The 20,226-nt window shown below is 35.8% G+C and overlaps 1 protein-coding gene across 2 annotated transcripts in view; it reads left to right on the top strand.

Moving 5' to 3' along the window:
- Positions 1–311: 311 nt before the first annotated feature.
- The window catches only part of LOC122280921 (alpha-glucosidase 2), a 33,731-nt gene continuing 13,816 nt past the window's right edge, over positions 312–20,226 (top strand). The window contains exons 1-16 of one of the 2 annotated variants that reach the window (XM_043092055.1): positions 312–654; positions 1,963–2,248; positions 2,410–2,478; positions 2,556–2,693; positions 2,795–2,912; positions 4,453–4,535; positions 5,070–5,165; positions 12,591–12,759; positions 12,832–12,974; positions 13,094–13,180; positions 13,406–13,591; positions 15,341–15,508; positions 17,666–17,786; positions 17,890–17,959; positions 18,253–18,340; positions 18,434–18,554. In XM_043092055.1, the coding sequence (XP_042947989.1) occupies positions 467–654; positions 1,963–2,248; positions 2,410–2,478; positions 2,556–2,693; positions 2,795–2,912; positions 4,453–4,535; positions 5,070–5,165; positions 12,591–12,759; positions 12,832–12,974; positions 13,094–13,180; positions 13,406–13,591; positions 15,341–15,508; positions 17,666–17,786; positions 17,890–17,959; positions 18,253–18,340; positions 18,434–18,554 (2,131 nt within the window). In that variant the 5' untranslated portion in view covers positions 312–466. Of the gene's footprint in view, positions 655–1,500; positions 1,719–1,962; positions 2,249–2,409; positions 2,479–2,555; positions 2,694–2,794; positions 2,913–4,452; positions 4,536–5,069; positions 5,166–12,590; positions 12,760–12,831; positions 12,975–13,093; positions 13,181–13,405; positions 13,592–15,340; positions 15,509–17,665; positions 17,787–17,889; positions 17,960–18,252; positions 18,341–18,433; positions 18,555–20,226 lie in introns of those variants that run through there. The other variant, XM_043092054.1, reaches the window with a different exon arrangement.

The raw sequence follows: 20,226 nt of genomic DNA, 5'->3' as shown, positions 1-20,226 counted from the left end.
AGGAAAAATCTATTAACAAGTATAATTGTATATTAATATGTACACTAATATAATGTGTTTGATCAAAAAATAGATTTTATTGAAAATAATATTAATTTTATTTTTAAATATGAAGAAATTAATATTAATACGTAAATTAGTACGTAATTTTATTAATAAAATTTTAAGTAAAATTTAAAAAAATTTTAAAAAAATATTATTTTTAATTAAATGATAATAAATTTTACGGACAACGTGGATGCTCGAAAACAATTGGATAATGTAAAGGTAAAATCGTGCCGACACTTGGCTCTACCTGCAGGCGTTACTATTTCGAGCATATGTTCGAAATAGATATGCTCGAAATAGTTCATCATCGCCTTCAGGCTTCCATGTCGGGCTGCCATATTTTACTTCACACGCTCCTTTCTCTCCCTTGAATATTTTATCTTTAAAATAAGGAAAAAGAAGTTCACGGGCTCCACCAATGGGAGAAGCACAATTATTCAGGTTGGCATTTGGTGGGGCTACACTGGACCTCGCGCACAGTCACCGACAGCAGCATCATCTCTATAAAAGTTGCTGTATCTGGAGTTCGAACTGGAGTGGACGACGATCATCGTCAGTATCGAGGTTGAAGAAGCACGGTCTTCTTGGTTCGGAGGGCCTCTTCAGGTGATCACAGATTCTTTTACCGCCATCAATGGATGGCTGTTGGGATTTGATTCTTACGGACATGCTTTCCTCCTGCCTGCTTTTCGTTGACTCGTTGCTTGACTTATTTTTTCATCTGCTTTTATAAAATAATTTCTCAAACGTTTTTAGATTGAAAAATACTTCATCATTATATTTTTTTTTAATTTTTATATAAAACATAATAAATAATTTATTTTTTTTTTAAATTTCAATTTAATTTTTTTTAAATTTAAAATAATAATGATTTAACTTTTATCTTTTTAACTGAAGTCATTTCGTTTCAACAAAACCAAGCCTTAACGTTGTTTTTCGAGTTTTAAACTCATCTGGGTAAAAACTTGCAGAGGTTTTGTTGCGCTTGTGATGCGACTGTCTTCATTTTTATTTATCTTATAAGCAATAGGTTTTGAGCCCATGGCGTCCGCTACGTGATCTCATTATCATAGACATAGGTTAAAAGAGTTTTCTACGTAAAAATTCGGTTTATTATCCATCATTTTATGGTGGGATCCTTTCAAATTTAAAAAATTAACCATCATTGTTTAGTGAAAAACTGAGTGGGTTGGAAAGTTGATAGGCTGATAGCTGTTTGCTGATCAAATAATGTTGTTTTCATTTCCTCGGCATTTGTGTTTTATGTTCATGCTTGAAAAAAGAAAAGCCGATGACAATGCAGCATTTTTGTAGTTTTGTCACACTGGACTTAATATATAAATATACGAGTTGGTATACTGTGTACTGTAGCATATAACATTCTTCTTTTTGCAGCACTATTTTAGATGATTTTATTTTTTCAGATATCGTGGGGTAAGTAACGTTATACATTGCCAAATTTAAGTAATGTGCACTGCCCGTTGTCCTCAAAAGGGCCTTTATCGTTTTCAAAAGGGTTTTGGGGCCAACCTCTCTGTTGTTTTGGGCCTTTGGGGTGCGGGATTGGGAGAAGTACGTCTTACTGCATATTGTCCAGTGTTGTTGTTACAAAAAATAAACCTAAAACAATGGTATTTATCTTCGCCTGAAAATTTCTCCTTTCCGTCTAGGTGAGGGTAAAGTATTGTTTCTCATGTGTTTTTTTTTTTTTTTAAATATCTGCAACAAACCATCTCGTACGTGCTTCCAACTTCATAGGCGATTCTTTAATATTACATTCTCATATTGTGACATGACCTGTAATGCCATTTTCAACTTGAATATCCTTTTCTGCTATGTTTCGAGTAAAATTGAGTAGGGTACTGAGTGAACACTACCTGTTAGAGGATTCCTAATGCAAGCCGTGGTATGCAGGAAGAATAGGCTTGGTAAGGAGTTAATTAGTAGAGGGTTGACATCTAAAATGGCTGATTACAAAGAAAAGACTGCAGATGTCACTTCAGGGGATATGATATTTCAACCTATACTGGAAGATGGAATCTTTCGATTTGATTGTTCTGCAAATGATAGAGATGCAGCATTTCCTAGTTTATCTTTTATAAACAGCAAGGATAGGGATAAACCGATTACAGGTCACAAGGTGCCCCTATATACCCCAACATTTGAATTTCCTTTTGGGAGGCAGATCGTTAAAATTGAGGTCAGTTACTACTGTGTAATGGTTTGTCCTCAACGTGCTGTAAAATATTTTCCATCTAATATATTACAACAGATACATTGTTTTTGTCTCTTTTCTGCTGCAACTTCAAGACTAACATGATTCCTCGTTAATTGATATGATGTAATTTGCTTCTGGTTTAGCTTCCTGCTGGCACCTCCTTTTATGGAACTGGAGAAGTTAGTGGACAACTTGAGCGGACGGGAAAGAGAGTAAGTTATTTGCTTGATATTTGACCCATGTAAGCATTATCCTTGTTCTCTAAATATAGTGGTTTCATTTCTTTTAGGTTTTTGCTTGGAACACGGATGCATGGGGTTATGGTCCTGAAACTACGTCCTTGTACCAGTCTCATCCTTGGGTGCTAGCTCTTCTTCCCAATGGAGAGGCATTGGGAGTTCTTGCTGACACAACACAACGTTGTGAGGTGCTGTGATAAATGAATCACATGGAAGTTAATCTTTCTGATACCTAAAGACTTTATATGTTTTACCCATTTGTTGTTTGCATTTATCTTTTCATAAGCAGATTGACCTCAGGAAGGAATCGACAATACAATTTGTTGCTCCATCCTCATATCCAGTTATTACATTTGGTCCATTTTCTTCACCCACTGATGTCTTAAGATCTTTGTCTCATGCAATTGGTAATTTCTTAAACAGTGTTATCTTTTGTTTCTTAATCTCTTATCATAACAATTCAAATATGTTAATGCAGCCACAATGTCTAACTCAATTATAGATGAACCTAAAATTTGGTGATTGATGGGTCTTATTATTATTTAATGCAAACCTACGGTGGTATAAGTGAGGTTTACCCAGTGAATCATACATCATTACTTTTTGCCAACTATAAGTTTTGGAGAGCTTTCCTGATTCAACTTGAGATGTGACCCAAGGTGAGCCATAGGTGAAATTATCATTGCAAGGGATTTACATCTCTGGTAATTCAAAATTTGATGTCAAGTTTTCTTCAAGGATCCTAATTCCTAGGTATTAAACTTAGCGATTGTTTGCTAACTCTTACATCTTTGAGTGCAGCTCATGTAATTCTTGGTAGGTTTTCCTTTTCTTGTTTGACTTATAGCTCTTATTTGGTCATTAAAGGCCTTCTAACTTCTTTTTTTATTTATTTGGAGTTATTCCTGTATTGTTTTAGGATTTTGCTACTTTGTAAGCAAGTATTTTGGTCTTGTAAAAATTAGAGAGAAACTCTGATTGAAGGCTTTGGTGATATTCCAAGGATTCTGTTTATTGTATTGTACTTCTAGCACAAGGATATGTTTTTCTCAATGCTGTTGTGACACATTATTTCCTTTGTGAGAACTCGGATTTACTTGGATACATGTTTCAAATCTTGCACTCGTCTATTATCATGAGCGAACAAAATTACGGTTTGCTACAAGTTCTTATGTCAAAAGCACCGATACCGATACATGATACATGTAGAAGAAAATATGTACATGAAAATCTAAGTTTTAAGGAAACTAGGAAATGAAATGATGGGGATCCACAATTAATTAATTAATTTAGAGATATATTTTATGTAAGTTTAATGTTAGTTTTATGCCAAAAAAAAAAAAAAAAACTTAAGAAGGCATCAAAATGCTTAAAAACATATCTAAAGGCAATTTTAAAGAAATATTTGATGGCAAATTAGCATGTTCAAACTCTAGACTACAGTTAAGATGATCCAATTGTGACCATCTCATTCCCTTCATGATCATCATTATCCTTCAAAAGAACGGTCTTAGTATCTGCACAAGTGAAGCTCTTGCAATGGAAATCTCAAGCATCATCCCAATATCCAACATCTTGCTCACTACTTTCTTATAGTCTTCCCATATTGTTAAAGATTAATATGCCAAGGTACTAAATCTTCAGCATGAACAGGAGTCAGATTGTTACTCTTTTATCATGATCATGCTTGGCTCGTGTCTGAAGTTCAAAAACATTTTTTAATTTTCAGAAATGCATCTGACCATGTGCAAATCTGTATCCGTATCTGATCTGATATGATATGCGACAGATACTGGTACTTAATAGGGTTTTCAAATATTTATGATTCTTATAGTTTCCATTATGAACACGAACTGATTGACTACCAACCACTAACTTGTTCTTTAGCCAAAAAATATACCATTTGGTAGAGAAGTAGATGCTGAATAACTAATGATATGTCATCAGGATCCATATTTATGCCCCCAAAGTGGTCACTAGGCTATCACCAATGTCGTTGGAGCTATGACTCAGATAAAAGGGTTCTTGAGGTAGGTACTTTCTAAATATTTCTATTTGTCTCAATTAAACTAGCATCTCCCTATCTTACCCTCCCTCACTTCTCCTTGCATGCATGTGTTTATGCATGCTTGTGGTAGTACATATTCAAATCCTACTTTGGATTTTTTTGGGGAAATTTAGAAGATTGGCCATATGTTGACAAATGCAATATAATATAATTTTAATTTTTTGCTAAAGAGAAAGCAAAATCATCATATTTCTTATTCCTGACAATAGATAAGAGTTTAGGCATGGCGTGCATTCTAATGAAAAACCTAGAGTTAATACACTCTCTAAAATACCTCAAGGTGGACCATATGTGTGTGGTAATTTCTGCATTTACGTCTTCCACTTGATATTGAGCATTTAGGAACACTATTATGCTCATTTTGTATGATATGTGCTGTTTGTATATTCTCACTTGCTGTGGGTGGGAAAAAAGGAAGGGGGGGGGGGGGTTATATTTTTTCTAACATTATTTAGCTCTCTCTTATTCCTGATCGTTGAACATCTCATTTTTGCAGATTGCCAATACAATGCGGGAGAAAGGCATACCTTGTGATGTCATATGGATGGATATCGATTACATGGATGGCTTTCGTTGTTTCACTTTTGACAAGGCACGTCCTCCTTAACTGGTCCCTAGTTGTTTTCTTATAAAAAAGGTCCTTCGTATGATGATTCCATAGGACATTAATTCTTGGTCATCTGAATTGAATTTATCATAAATCATGTTGTTCTTGTATTCTTACTCCCTGAAAACAAGTTTTTGGGTCAAAATACAATTTCAGTTCCTAAACAGTGGTAGGCTTCCAATTTTGGCTCTGAACTGGTGATTGTTTCAATGCGGTCCTGCAAAAGACAGACATAGTTAAGTGCTGACTTTACCCTATTTGATGCCCCTATGAGGGTGACAATCGCTGATTTGAAACTAACATGACGATATAGAAGCACAATCTTGGATATAAATAAGAGTTTTGCTATATATAAGCACAGTCTGCACTAATCTGTGTACCAATACTGATTTATTCATATTTAAAATTTAAATTAACACTGTTTTCAATAAAATCTACTTTTTGAATTGGTGATTGTTTCAATGCGGTCCTACAAAAGATAGAAATAGTTAAGTGCTGACTTTACCCTATTTGATGCCCCTATGAGGGTGACAATCACTGATTTGAAACTAACATGACGATATAGAAGCACAATCTTGGATATAAATAGGAGTTTTGCTATATACAAGTACAGTCGCGCACTAATCTGTGTACCAATACTGATTTATTCATATTTAAAATTTAAATTAACACTGTTTTCAATAAAATCTACTTTTTGACCAATCACATCACATTGATGTACAGATTAGTGCACAATTATGCTTGCAACTATATTTTTCCTATAAATAATCATAATGCGTGAGTAATTACATTATTTTCTATTTATTTGAACTTTTTAAGATATTATATTCATTTGTATCAATATGTTTTAATATGATGAGTTTCATGATTTTCTTCTATTTTTCTAATCCTAGATAGGTATCTCTCTTGTATACTTCCTTTACACATGGGTTATTCCTTTTGCAGTCTTTAAAAAAGCTTCAATTACTTATAAAAGAATATATGTAATGTTAAGGCTGGATTGTAATGTAGCTAGTTTCCTTGTACTTGGGCTACATCTTTTTCTATCAATAAAGTTTTATTCTTGCTTATAAAAAAATGTCACCATAAAGAAATAAGTCCAGAAACTAACTGAAACAAGAATCTCTATAGTTGCATAACATCAAATCAAGTCTACGCTACCAAATTCTGAACCAAATAATAACATGAAAACATAATACAATAATCTTAGTAAGATAAATTATTTGGCTCTCGTGTACTTGTATTATCAACTCCTCAATATTTCATAAAAACTCTAGTCAATAGGATCTTGATATGTGGTATTATCTAAAAAACATAAGAGAGAATTTTAATGAACCAACTTTGTAAGTTAAATTAATCCAGATTAAATCTTTGGATCTGTTTAAAGAAGATCCAAAGAATATACATTCCTCATGTCATCATGCCCATGAAATTTAAGTTCTGCAGGAAGGACTAAATGGATTTTAGTTCAATTAAAATAGAATAGCAAAACGGTTAGTTAATAATTTACAGTAAGCAACAAATCATTCTACTACTCTCAAATATTATCAACAACCTTATTCCCTAGACTTCATCACTCTGGTCATACATTCACTCCGTATGACTAGTTTGTGTGGTCCCTAGTTAGGATGATGATCCCCTACTTTGGCCAATTTGTATTGCTACTATAGCCTTTAATGATAAGTTCCCTAAAACTATTACCTTCTTTCTTGCTTATCCAAAAAAATAGTAATTTTACCTTAATTAGCTAATCCTCAAAATGATACAATTGTAATCAATATCATTTTGTTCGATACCTAATCTGTTTTAGGCATTTAATCAATAAAAATAATGACTCAGTTACATGATAAACACATCAATTCAAGATTATTATAAGCTAACTCATCAAAATCCCCAATTTTCAGTTTATGCCAAGCCTTAACTTTCGAATTGGTGTAAAGTAATCATAACCAACCAAGTTTAACTACTCATTTAAATGTTTTGAGTGTATGATTTTGAAAAAAAATGTCACGTTTCAATTTATCAAACACTAATATTGGGAATTTTTCAATTGGTAATTTTTCAACTCTTCACAATCTATTTTTTGATGAGTAATGCTAGATACAAGCCTCGAATAGACAAACTCCGCGTAGACCCTTTGTAAAAAAGTGGTCCAACTAAAATGAATAGTTTTTTTTTTTTTTTAACACTTTTTCGAGGTGGGGTCACTTTTTTACAAAGCCCTGCGTGGGGCTTGTATAAATCATTTCTCCTTTTTGATAGGTAATCAATAATTTTTATTCATAAGAAAAGGATGTATACATGAGAAGTACCTAACTAGGGTTTACAACCGTAAGTAAATTATGGACATTTAGTCCATTAAAATCAATGACCCCCACCCATAAGGACAAGTTTTAAAGAATCGACCACTCTTCAACTTTTACTTATAAAAAACAAGAACAAGGTTTTAAAGAAGAGAACTTTAAGCTTATCCATTGTCGACTTGCGATCTTGTATCATTTCTTTCCAGCCAGATGCACCAACACATACGTATAGGGGCCATTCCATATTGTTCCACTTGTGGATTGCCTTGGAGTCCTCTCCAGCTTGCTAGAAAATCCACCAGCCTACGAGGCATGGCCTATGATAATTCTATTCCCTCAAACAAAAGTCCCACATGGTCCTAGCCACCGCACAATATAGAAACAGGTGATCTACTGATTCCCCATTCTTCTTATACATGCAACACTAGTCTAGCACTATTACACAATGTTTCCTCAGATTGTCTGTAGTAAGAATCTTGTCTAGGGAGGCTGTCCGAAAAAAAAAAAAAAAAACTGCTTTTAGAGGAGCTATCGTCTTCCATATACTTCTCCATGTAATAGTGGTCATGCCCTGGCTAGTTAGAACTTGGTAGAACGAGCTAACTGCAAATCTACCTTTCTTGGAGGGGCTCCAACTGACCTTATCTATGGTGCCCTCAATCACCCTAATGGAATATAGCAAGGAAAAAAGCTCGGTGATAACTTCCAACTCCCAATCTTGTGCTACCCTAATGAAATCTATATTCCATTGGGGGGAACCACGTGAAAAGACCAAGAGATCAGAAACTAAAGCATCATTCGCCCTTACAAGCTCAAAAATGACGGGGATGTTTCTTTGAGGCTTTGTTCACTGCACCATTTGTTGTGCCAAAGTTTGACTCGAGAACCATCACCCACCTCAATATGTGCATGGTTTAGGAAAGTCTCCAATCCTTCTCTAATGTGTTTCCACAAACCCATCCCATACGGTCCACGTACCTTATTCAAGCAATCCTCCAAGACTCCTCAAACTTTGAATCTATAATTGACTTCTATGGGCCCCCCTTTCTTATTAGTACCTCTACAACCATTTACCCAAAAGAGCTTGATTGAACTTTATCAAATTATGGATCCGCAATCCACTCCCAGATTTTGGTGTGCAAACAATTGACCAGTTCACCAGATGAAATTTGATCTCGTTCCCACCCCATTCCACAAAAAATCCTATTGTAGCTTCTCAATACGATTAGCTACCTTTATAGGGAGTGGGAACAAGGATAAAAAAATAGGTTGGTATATTAGAAATGGTACTTTTAATTAGAATAAGCCTACCCATTTAGACTAGTATAATAACCTCTTCCAAGGAGCCAATCTATGTTCCACCTTTTCAATCACGCCATTCCAAATCACCTCTGATTTGAAGGAAGCACCCAACGGTAGGCCAAGATATTTTATAGGTATAGAAGATATAGAAGATATCTTACATCCCTAGAGGTGAGCAAGATTCACCGCATTGTGGACAACCCCCACGGGCACCAATTTAGACTTTGAAAGATTCACTCCCAAACTGGAGACAACTTCAAAAGAAAGGAGGAGAGCCCTCAAAGATTGAATATGCCCATGATTTGCTCCATGAAAGATGAGTGTCATCGGCAAAAAACAAATGAGAAATATCAATAGAGCCATAATCACCATTTCCCCTAAGAAGCCATAGAGAAAGCCACATTCCACAAGGCAAAATCATCTTACTGAGAGCTTCCACGATATTGAAAAGTAATGCAGAGAGTGGATTCCCCTTGTCTCAAACCACAAGAGGAGTAAAAAATCCCACTAGCGAACCATTCACTAAGATAGAAAAACAGACTGTAGAAATGCAATATGCTACCCAAGCACACCATTTCAGCCCAAAACCACTTCTTGAAAGTAGATAAAGCAAGAAGTTCCAGTTGACATGTTCATAAGCTTTCTCCATATCTAGTTTGCAAAGTAATCTAGGTTCTTTCGATTTGAGTCATCCGTCCAAGACTTCACTTGCATTTAATGTTGAGTCAAGAACTTGTCTACCTTTAGCAAATGCATTTTGAGGCTTTGAAATTAACTTTTCCATCACTATACTCAATTTATTCACCAGAACTTAGAAAATATCTTGTACACCCCACCCCATTCACAAGGCTAATAGGGTGGTAGTCTCTAACATCAATGAATCCCATTTTTCTAAGGAACGAGAACTAAAAAAGTAGCATCAAGACTTTTTTCAAACCTTTCATTATAATGAAACTTCTTGAAACACTCTCACGAGATCATCCTTGATCACTTCCCAACAAACTTGGAAGAAACCCATGGTAAAACTATCAGGGCTTGGAGCCTTATCACTAGCCATGTTACGGATCACTTTGCACACTTCATCTTCTTCGAATAGCCTCTCAAGCCACCTTGAACCTTGTTGGTCTAATAATTCAGAAGTTAATCCATCCATTTTTGGTCTCCATGCATACTTTTCTGAGAGCAGGTGCTCGTAGTATTGTATGATGTGGTTCTTGATGACTAACTGGTCTGGGGAAATTGCACCATCTTCCATCAACGCCTCAATTGCATTGTTCCTGCAAATTAGCCACTCGATGGAAGAACTTCGTGCACTTGTCTCCCTCCTTTAGCCATAGTCACCTTGATTTTTCACTCCGAGAGATCTCCTCCATCAATGTTGCTCTTTCAAGTTCTGTGACTACTTGACTTTTGTGGATTCTCTCAGATTCAGAGCAAGTTCTTGCCTCCTCACCCTCCAGACCTTGTAGCTCCTCCAAGAGAGAGCACCTTTGGTGGGCCACATTTCCAAGAACTTATTAATTCCATTGCTTCAAATCATTCTTCAACGCTTTTAGCTTTCTTGTCATTATGAAACTTGGGGAACCTTGGAAGCAGTACAACGACCACCATTATCTGATCTTGTCTACAAAAGTGTCAGTTTTAAGCTACATATTCTCAAATTTAAAATACTTTTTGGCCCCTTGAATGCCTTCACTGTCTAAGATGATAGGAAAATGATTTGAGCAAATTCTGGGTAGTCCTTTTGAATTACATCCAGAAAATGTAATTCCCAATCTGAAGTTATCAAAAACCTATCAATCCTCAACCAAGATGGGTTTTTACTGCTGTTGGACCATGTGATCATGCCTTCAATTAAAGGAATATCCATAAGCTCATGTTCGAAAATGAAGTCAGAATAATCCCTCATAGCAGGGTTAATGTGAGATGCATCCGATCTTCCACTCGGGAAGCGAGTGACATTAAAGTTCCCCCCATACATTTTGGTATCTCCCACCAAGTAAGAAGCCTCACCAATTCTTCCCACAATAGCTTTCTTTCCGAATCAAGATTGGGGCCATATACTCCTGCAAATGCCCACAAGAATCCTTCTTCTATATGCTTAAAGAAGCAAGCCTCAGGAAACTCTCCTACACATTCATCCATTGTATCCACCACCCTTTTATCATACATAACTAAAACACCCCCAGATGCCCCTTTAGATGGCAAGTATGAACACAGCCAACATCTTGACATCTCCATAAACTTCAAAGTAATTCTCTGGTGATAAATTCCAACTTGGTCTCTTGTAAACAAATTATATCACTCTTCCCTTGATGAAGTAAGTTTCTAATTTAGAGCTGCTTGTTACTCTCATTCCGCCCCCTTATATTCCATGATATAATTTTTAGTTTCATAAAGAGACCATCTTTACCCTTTACTTGAGATGCCCCTGCCCCCTGGTTAGAGCTCCCTTCACAATCTACTAAAGTTTTGTCAAAATCAACACTTCAAGATAATAAATCAACTAAGAAACATAACTCTATTGGTGTAATTGAAAAAATTCCCAATCTTTGAGTAGGATAGGTTGTAGGCCACCATGAGTTTTCCAGCTGGTTTGGCCAGAATTTTAGTTTTCTGCTGCTTTTTGGGGTGGCTAAACAAAGCTTTAAGGTTAGAGAATGCTGGATAATGTATGGGTGTTCATAGTTATGGCTAGAGAACGCTGGATAAGGTTAGAGAAGGGTGATCATCGCAGATTGGTGTTATATGTGCAAGAATGGGGGAGAATCGGTGGACCACCTCTTACTACACTGTGATTCATCCTGAGGGTTATGGAACGAGGTATTTAGTAGATTAGATTTGGACTGGGTTATGCCTGAGACAGTTGTGGCGGCACTGGCTAGCTGCACAGATTTAAGAGGCAATCAACAGATTGAGGCTGTTTGGAAGATGATTCCTATTTGCATCATGTGGTGTATATGGCAGGAACTTAATGAATGGACTTTTGAGGACAAAGAGAGATCGACAGAGGAACTAAAAGCTTTCTTTCTTAGAACTCTTTGTACTTGGACCATTGCCATTAATTTTAATGGTCAAGCCTTTCATGAATTTCTTATATCTTTTGCCCCTACTTAGATTAGGGCTTTCTTTGTAACACTTGGCTATGCCTATTCTTTTATTAATACAATTTGATTTACTTATCAGAAAAAATATTATTGTTTAAAGACTGAAAATCCATTATTCCTCCTTTCGCCAACAATGGCTGGGTGGCCAATGGCATTCACATTGTCTCTTTTTCTTAACTCTCCCCCTTTCTCTTTTTTCCTTCTTTTGAATTCCTACCAGCAGATTTCTCCAAATGAGTTTAGAAGAGTGTTTGAGGTTTCTCCCTCTCTTTGTTAATAAATATTTTGTTCTATACTCTTTTTTTTTTCTTTCTGAGTGGGAGGATAATCGGTGATTAGAGAGTGGGAGGGGAGATGGGTGAAGTTATCCCCATGTGCTGTATATGCAGCTTTCTTTTTTTCTTTATTTAAATTACACCATCCATGTTTTTCTCCAGGTAATCATAGATCAGTTTTTATTTCCATTTTAATTTTTTTTCAACAATTTGTGCATTTTCTACTTACAATTATCTAATCTTGATTGAGGTATATATAGAGTGTGTTCATGTTAGGTTCTATATTGTGCTACATGCTACAACTACTGTGAACTTTTAAATACAAAAGTTAGTTCCTAGTGAGTTGGGAATGAATTAGCTATCTTGTATTAAATTCTTGACACAATTCTGGATATTGAGATTAGCAATTATGATATGTTTCAGGATCGTTTTCCAAATCCAAAGTCTTTGGTAAATGATCTTCACCTGAATGGTTTCAAAGCTATCTGGATGCTTGACCCTGGAATCAAACATGAAGAGGGCTATTTTGTCTATGACAGTGGTTCCAAAAGTGATGCCTGGATTCAAAAAGCAGATGGAAGGCCATTTGTTGGTATATATTCAATTTACTGGTATGTCGTATTTTGATAGTTGATGTGTTGCTACATTTCCAATCTGTCTTCAGGGGAGGTATGGCCTGGGAATTGTGTTTTCCCTGACTTTACACAGTCAAAAGTTCGTTCCTGGTGGGCTACATTAGTTAAAGATTTCGAATCTAATGGCGTTGATGGCATATGGAATGATATGAATGAACCAGCTGTTTTTAAGGTATTAAACAATTCTGTCTGGTGTTGACATTTTACATTATCATTTTATACTTTTTTTTTTAAAAAAAAAAATTTCTAACTATTATTATTATTATTATTATTATTATTTTCATTTTTTAGTCTGTAACAAAAACGATGCCTGAAAGCAATATCCATAAGGGAGATGATGAGCTTGGAGGTTGTCAGAATCACTCTCATTACCACAATGTACTACTCTGTGACCCTAGTCTTGTGTTTCTCTCTTGTTACATGCTTTATTATCCCTACACTCTCCTTGATGAGCTTTTGCTGTCAACATGCTTTGAAAATAATCTCTGGGCATGGATGATATATACTAGTTGAGTTTGCTTTGGTCCTGCAAGATCCGTTATTTGAAATTGACTTGCATAATATATCATGTAGTTTTCTCATTTATTGTTTTACCCATTCTAGGTGTATGGCATGCTGATGGCAAGATCAACATATGAAGGCATGAAGTTAGCAAATGAAAATAAGCGACCTTTTGTTCTCACCAGAGCTGGATTTACTGGTAGCCAAAGGTACGCTGCAACCTGGACAGGAGATAACCTTTCAAATTGGGACCACCTTCACATGAGTATCTCCATGGTACTTCAATTGGTAAGTATTTTTCTGACTCCACTTTGCCAGAAGCAAAATTGGAGGTTTTTGCTTTTGTTCGTTTGATTCTCTTGTTCTTTATGGTTTTGGCTTTCCTTCCAACTCTCTACAAATCTTTTCTATACCCCATGGCTCTGTGGAGAACGTTGGAGCTGTCTCTATGGTGATCATGTGAAGCCAAACACGTCAATGCAGCTCGGGAATAAGAATTAAGTTGCTTTTCTTTGAGTAATTTTCAGTTTTGACCTCTTAACACTTTTTCATGTATGTGGCTTATGTGCAATTTTAGATTCAGCAAGTCACGTGATTCGAAGGTTATGTTGATAGGAGTCTAGGGCTAAAACGGTTATTAATTAGCGCCAGTAGTTTGTAGGTGCGTTTTTTATGAGCAGGGATCTTAGCACCCTCATCCCGCCCAAGATGTGTAACATACAATAAGCCAAACAATTCAGAAACAGCCTCTATTTCCCAATCATTAATGGCTCTAGAAAATTGAACATTCCAATGGGATGAACCACTAGAACAGTCCAAAATCTCAGTCACCGAAGCATCTGAATTCTGAAAAATATGAAGAGATCTGGAAAAGCAGCACTAAGAACCCTACCACCTCACCATGGATCATGCCAAAAACGAAGTCTGGAACTGTCACCAACCAAAAAAAAAAAACTTGTTTGCAAAATCATCCCAACCACTGCTAATACTTTTCCACACCCCCACACCATGAGCACCTGGTACCTCATTAGAACTCCATCCCCCCCAAGCACTCCCATATTTTGAATCAATCACGGCCCTCCACAAGGATTCGCAATCTTGATGATACCTCCATAACCATTTCCCAAGTAATGCTTTATTAAAGATACTCAACTTTCTAAACCCCAACCCACCACACAACAAAGGAGTACAAATCTTATCCCAGCCAATCAAGTGAGACTTGGCTTCCTCTTCTAAACCTTCCCACAAGAAGTCTCGATATAACTTCTCCAACCGATTTGCCACACCAACAGGAATAGGAAATAAAGATAGAAAATAAGCAGAAAATTAGACAGAGTACTTTTAATATAGAATCATGGCTTGTCCAAAGATTTCCATGTCCACGAGAAGCCAAACAAAACTGGACCTAGCCACAATTGCCTCCCCATTCTCTTAATAGGCTTCCACAGCCTTAGCAGAGAAAAAGCCATTACTGGAATCGGTTCAGTTTTTCACCTAAAGTAGCTCGTATTAGTGATTTTTCTACTAAGAAAATCATAATAGTGATGAACTTTGAGTTCTGTTTGATGGTTAGAAGGCAGGCATTTGTAATCTTCCCCTAGAGTAGCTCCTAACTTAACATTATGTGAGTACCATGATGTTGAGAGACCATTGAGTGGCAGTGAAGCAGTTCATTTTTACCTATCCACAAAAAAAAAGCAGTTCCTTTTTGCATGGAAGGTGCGTTATGCTTGTCCCAAATGGAAGCAAGAAAGTCATTCTTATTGCTTTTTTCTGTCTTGACGTTCTTGTTCAAACTTCTGCAAACAGTGTTCCTCTTTTCTGAAAACAGTTCCCCCCTTCTCTTTCATTTATTCCAAGATTAGATATTTTTCTGAATTCTTCCCTCACTTTGTTCAGTTTTGGAGATTGTGAACTGTTTTGCTTTTACAGAATAGTTTCTCTAGAGACGCGCTTTCATGCTCAGTTTTTTTGACAGGACACTTCTAATTTCTTTTCAACATGGAACTTCTAATTTTGGTTTTAGTTTGTGTTCAGGGACTTAGTGGTCAGCCACTTTCGGGACCTGATATTGGTGGGTTCGCTGGAAATGCAACACCCATGCTTTTTGGAAGGTGGATGGGCATAGGCGCTATGTTTCCTTTTTGCCGTGGGCATTCTGAAACTGGCACCATTGACCATGAACCCTGGTCTTTTGGGGAAGAGGTTTGTCCTCCTTTAGCACTACAACAATTACATTATACTGGCTTCTAACTTGTGGTTTGTATGTGATGAGCATTTTAAGTTATTGATGATTGAAGCACTTAATTGTGCCAATTTGATTAGTTGCAGATGTATAATTCTTGTTAGAAATGGACCTGTGATAATTTATATATAGTTCATTCTCTTTATATTTATGTCAACTGGCTGTCCTAGTGTTTCTTATTTTCACATTTGAAAGGATAATTGTGCAATGAATAAAATATGGGTGAGGCTGGAATCCAATGTCGTGTTGCTTTCTTGCTGTATATGTTTCTATAATTGTTTGATTGAGAGGTTAGCCTGTTTTTCATCATCTCAAAGAAGCAAAGCGAGCCAAATCTATACAGCATCTTTATCGAATGCTAATACTCTTGGATACTCCCCAATATATTCCCCCGCTTCATAGACAAACCCAAAATGTTAGAATGATATTAATAAGTGAGAAAACATATGCATCAAGATTGGATACTCCTGGTCTTTATGCGAACACCTCAAGCATCTTTATTAGAGTGTTGACCTTCATTAAACGTAGGATAGTTATGTTACACGCTTTTACTGCTGTATGAAGGATGCCTTCGTAATTTAGTTATTGTAAGTCATACTTAAAACTGCAGAAAGTTTAAGAATATGATAGCAAAGTTAATTCGCGAAAACTAAGAGAATTCCTTGGTTGCTTTCAATTTCACATTAGTTGCAGCAGAATTCCTAAAATCACCTCCTTCGTAAGTAACTACCTAAATATACGATAGAAGTTCTGAAACTTTTGTGTTAATTACATATGAATTATAAATAATCTATTTTTTAAAAAAACAATTTTCTTCTGTTATATGGTATGCTTCTTTGTTACTTCTATCCCTTTCTCCTCTAAATAATGGTTGATGTTAAACTATCAGTTGTGATAAAATTTTTATGTTAGCTTGGCATCTAACATTACCATCGTTTATCCAGAGTTGGGACTGGGTATGATATAAAAGATCTGACACTGAAGAAAGCTGATTTTTAATGAAAGGATAATTTCTAACAATCTTCCATTTAAAGATATAACTCATATCCATGTGCTTCATAACCATTTTAATCTGTTGGTTAACATCAAATGTTCTCTTTACAATGGAATACATTAAAGCAATATTTTTTTTATCAGTGGAATACATTAGAATGGTATAATACTACTTATAATCGCATCCATTGACTGCCTAAGCCAAAGTCTCAAGTAGAATAGTAATGATATTTGTGTAAAGTGAAATTTAACAAGCAAAGCATTACCCTATTATAATTGAGTAAAGCACCAACCATTGCTGTCCCTTAATGCCTGCATGAAATTTTCATTTCATATGGATTTGACAGTAATGATATTTGTGTAAAGTGAAATTTAACAAGCAAAGCATTACCCTATTATAATCGAGTAAAGCACCAACCATCGCTGTCCCTTAATGCCTGCATGAAATTTTCATTTCATATGGATTTGACTAATCGGTTTACATCCTAGAAAGAATATCAGCTGATTTTCTTAGGAAAAAAGTAAGATTTTTCATATTATAGGATTATTTGGTCCCTCTTGAACTAATATGTTGTCCCCTTTCCTATATTTTAGCTTTTTCTGCCACATCACAACTTTATTTTCCAAAGATAAGTAATTATATTGAAGAAAGAGGAGGCTAGAGTATCTGTAATGGGGGGTATAAAAAAGAAGACCAAATATCTTTGTGATGAATACTTCTAGTTGGGTACTGTAGCCCTATCAGATATGAAAAATCTTGTGTACTTACTGCTCTATATTCAATATGTCATAGAAAATTAAAGAGATATTTTTCGCATTTTCTGCCATATGAATTGCGAATTGTGGAATTGTCATCCCATTGAAGCCTATTTAATACTCTGAGGATGATTTACAATTTTTTTTTTTTATCATGCTACAGTCGTCCACCTGAGTATCTTGTACGCAAGTGTTGTACTAAAATATAGAGAGCTTATATTATTTCGTACCCTAAAAGTGGAAATGACTCATTCCAGTCTTATACTCAGCAATTACTGATTACCCCTGTCCAATTTCTGTATTGTTTTTTTTTTTTTTTTTAATCTGTTTTGCCTACAATTAGTTGGAACTTACTCCAGTTTTATTAGTGTGAAGAAGTTTGCCGCCTGGCATTGATAAGGCGCTACCGCCTTATACCATACATATACACTCTGTTCTATCTGGCTCATACAGTGGGTACTCCGGTGGCAATGCCTACTTTTTTCGCTGGTGGGTTCTCATGCTGTCAACTATTCAAATTCCATCTGTTGGATTTTAAGAATATCATTACATATTACACACGTTCATAAATGTATATTGATTGCTTTTGCAGATACAAAAGATCCCAACTTAAGGAAGCTTGAAAATTCTTTTCTTTTGGGTTCAATTTTAGTTTATGCAAGGTTCTCATCCCATTCCTTCCCAATTTGGTCTTACTGAAATTCTATAGATTGTTATGACTCCAGTGTTTCTTCTCTTTCATGTAGCTTTATTCTACTTTGCACAATATGCATTATTTGCGTCACTGGGAAAAGTAAAAGAAAAATTTATAACTCTCTTTATCTTGAATGTGTAATTTGTACCTTTATAGAATAAAGATCTCTCTCTCTCTCTCTCTCTCTCTCTCTCATCATATATAAATATATCTTGTGCTTGACCCACAAAATTTGTATTAACAACCTTGCCATTTGATTAGCACGATGCGTGATCAAGGGCTGGATAAATTGGACTGTACATTACCCAATGGAACTTGGCTCCGCTTTGACTTTGATGACTCTCATCCGGTATCTATTCCTATATCTTTGTTTTGACAGTCAATGTTTATGGATTTTTAATGTTTTTTATGCTCTCTCTCGCCCTTTAATTTGGACTTACAGGATTTGCCAGCTTTATATTTACAAGGTGGATCAATTATACCTTCTGGTCCTCCTCATCAACATGTTGGTGCAGCTAGTCCTTCAGATGACTTGACACTTCTTGTGGCTTTAGATGAACATGGTAAGTTTATAGCGTTCAGGTTTTCTGGAATAGACTTGAATTTTACACTTAGTGATGCATATAAATTTGGTGCGCCATAGGCTCTCTCTCTCTCTCTCTCTCACAAACACACACACACACAACTTATCCCCACCTGAATCTGACATCTTCAATGGTGGGACTCATGCATTTCTGCAGGTCCTATCCTTATGAGATAAGTAGAGGGTTTTAATTTAATCACTTTTCAAGTCGCTTGGGTGAAGTCTTAAGGTTTCAGGGCTCTTAACAGAGGAAGGAGTTTAGTTTATTTCAAAGATGAGTAGAGAGAGAACAAGGTTTGTCTAAGTGCAGCAATATCAGCATAGGTTGGTGGCATGGTTCCTAACACCCCGTTCCTGTAGGATAGAGATGTTACTAACGTACATAACATATTGCCCGGTAAAGAGATTCATATCTTGGAATACCGCATTTATTGAAAACATTAATTAAACTGAACATAACTGTTTAGTTGAAAACTTAAAACTGAAAATGTAACATAAAACATAAACTAACCCCACACGTGACTTCTTATCATAAAAACATAAAAGAACTAAGTCCTTGCACTAGGTCTACTCCTGGTCCTCCAGCTTTACGTCCTTACAACCATCATCTGTGACATTTAAACATAGAAGAGAACAAACAAACAAAGAAACAAACAAAAATGAGTCAAATACTCAGTAAATAGTACATCATACCGTAAAATATAACTTAACAAGACTTAATCTTTAAAAGACTCTTCAAACAAACATTTATCATTCACAGATTCTCATAGCATGTCTGTTCATCATCAACATGAGCGGAAACATACATGATCATGGCGAACATATAAACGTAAATGCATAATTTACTTATTTATCTTGTCTTTCACTTATTATATGGTGAACCACGCTTGGGTCCATGGCACCCCATAACTTGTCATGACATGGAGTGAAACACGCTTGAGTCCATGTTTCACTTTACATAAGGTGAACCATGCTTGAGTCCGTGGCACCGCATAACATAACTTGTGGTAAACACGCTTAGGTCTGTGTCACCCTTAACATAACGTGTGATGAACACGCTTAGGTCCGTGTCATTCTTAACATATCTTGTGATGAACACACTTAGGTCCGTGTCATCCTTAACATAACTTGTGATGAACACGCTTAGGTCCGTGTCATCCTTAACGTAACTTGAAGTGAAACACGCTTAGGTCCGTAATCATGAGGTATTTAGATCAAGTATGTTAGGTAAAGTTCATATAGAACTCAGATCATGTATGCCATCAAATATTTATGTTTAGATCATATTATGCCACGTACAAAGATATGCCATGTTATGCTATGCTATGTATAAGAATATGCCATGTCATGCTATGCCATTTGCAAGTATATGCCATGCTAGAAAAGTTCATGATATTAAATAAGTTCTCATGCATTAAGAAAGATAAGATGTTTAAGGGTGACACGGACCTAAGCGTGTTCACCAAAAGCTATGTTAAGATGGTGCCACGGACCTAAACATGGTTCACCATACATTAAGTGATAGCATGTAAGATTTAATCACTACATGAACATGACATACATAAACTGGCTATTTTATTACATGGCATGCTAGACTTAAAACTATTACATGAACATTTCATGACTTCCATGTGATTTAGAATCATTCACTC

Source organism: Carya illinoinensis, chromosome 11 (assembly GCF_018687715.1).
Source record: "Carya illinoinensis cultivar Pawnee chromosome 11, C.illinoinensisPawnee_v1, whole genome shotgun sequence".
In the NCBI taxonomy this organism is placed as follows: Eukaryota; Viridiplantae; Streptophyta; class Magnoliopsida; order Fagales; family Juglandaceae; genus Carya; species Carya illinoinensis.
Note: the sequence above shows the minus strand (reverse complement) of the source record. Positions and strands in the feature narration are given on the sequence as shown.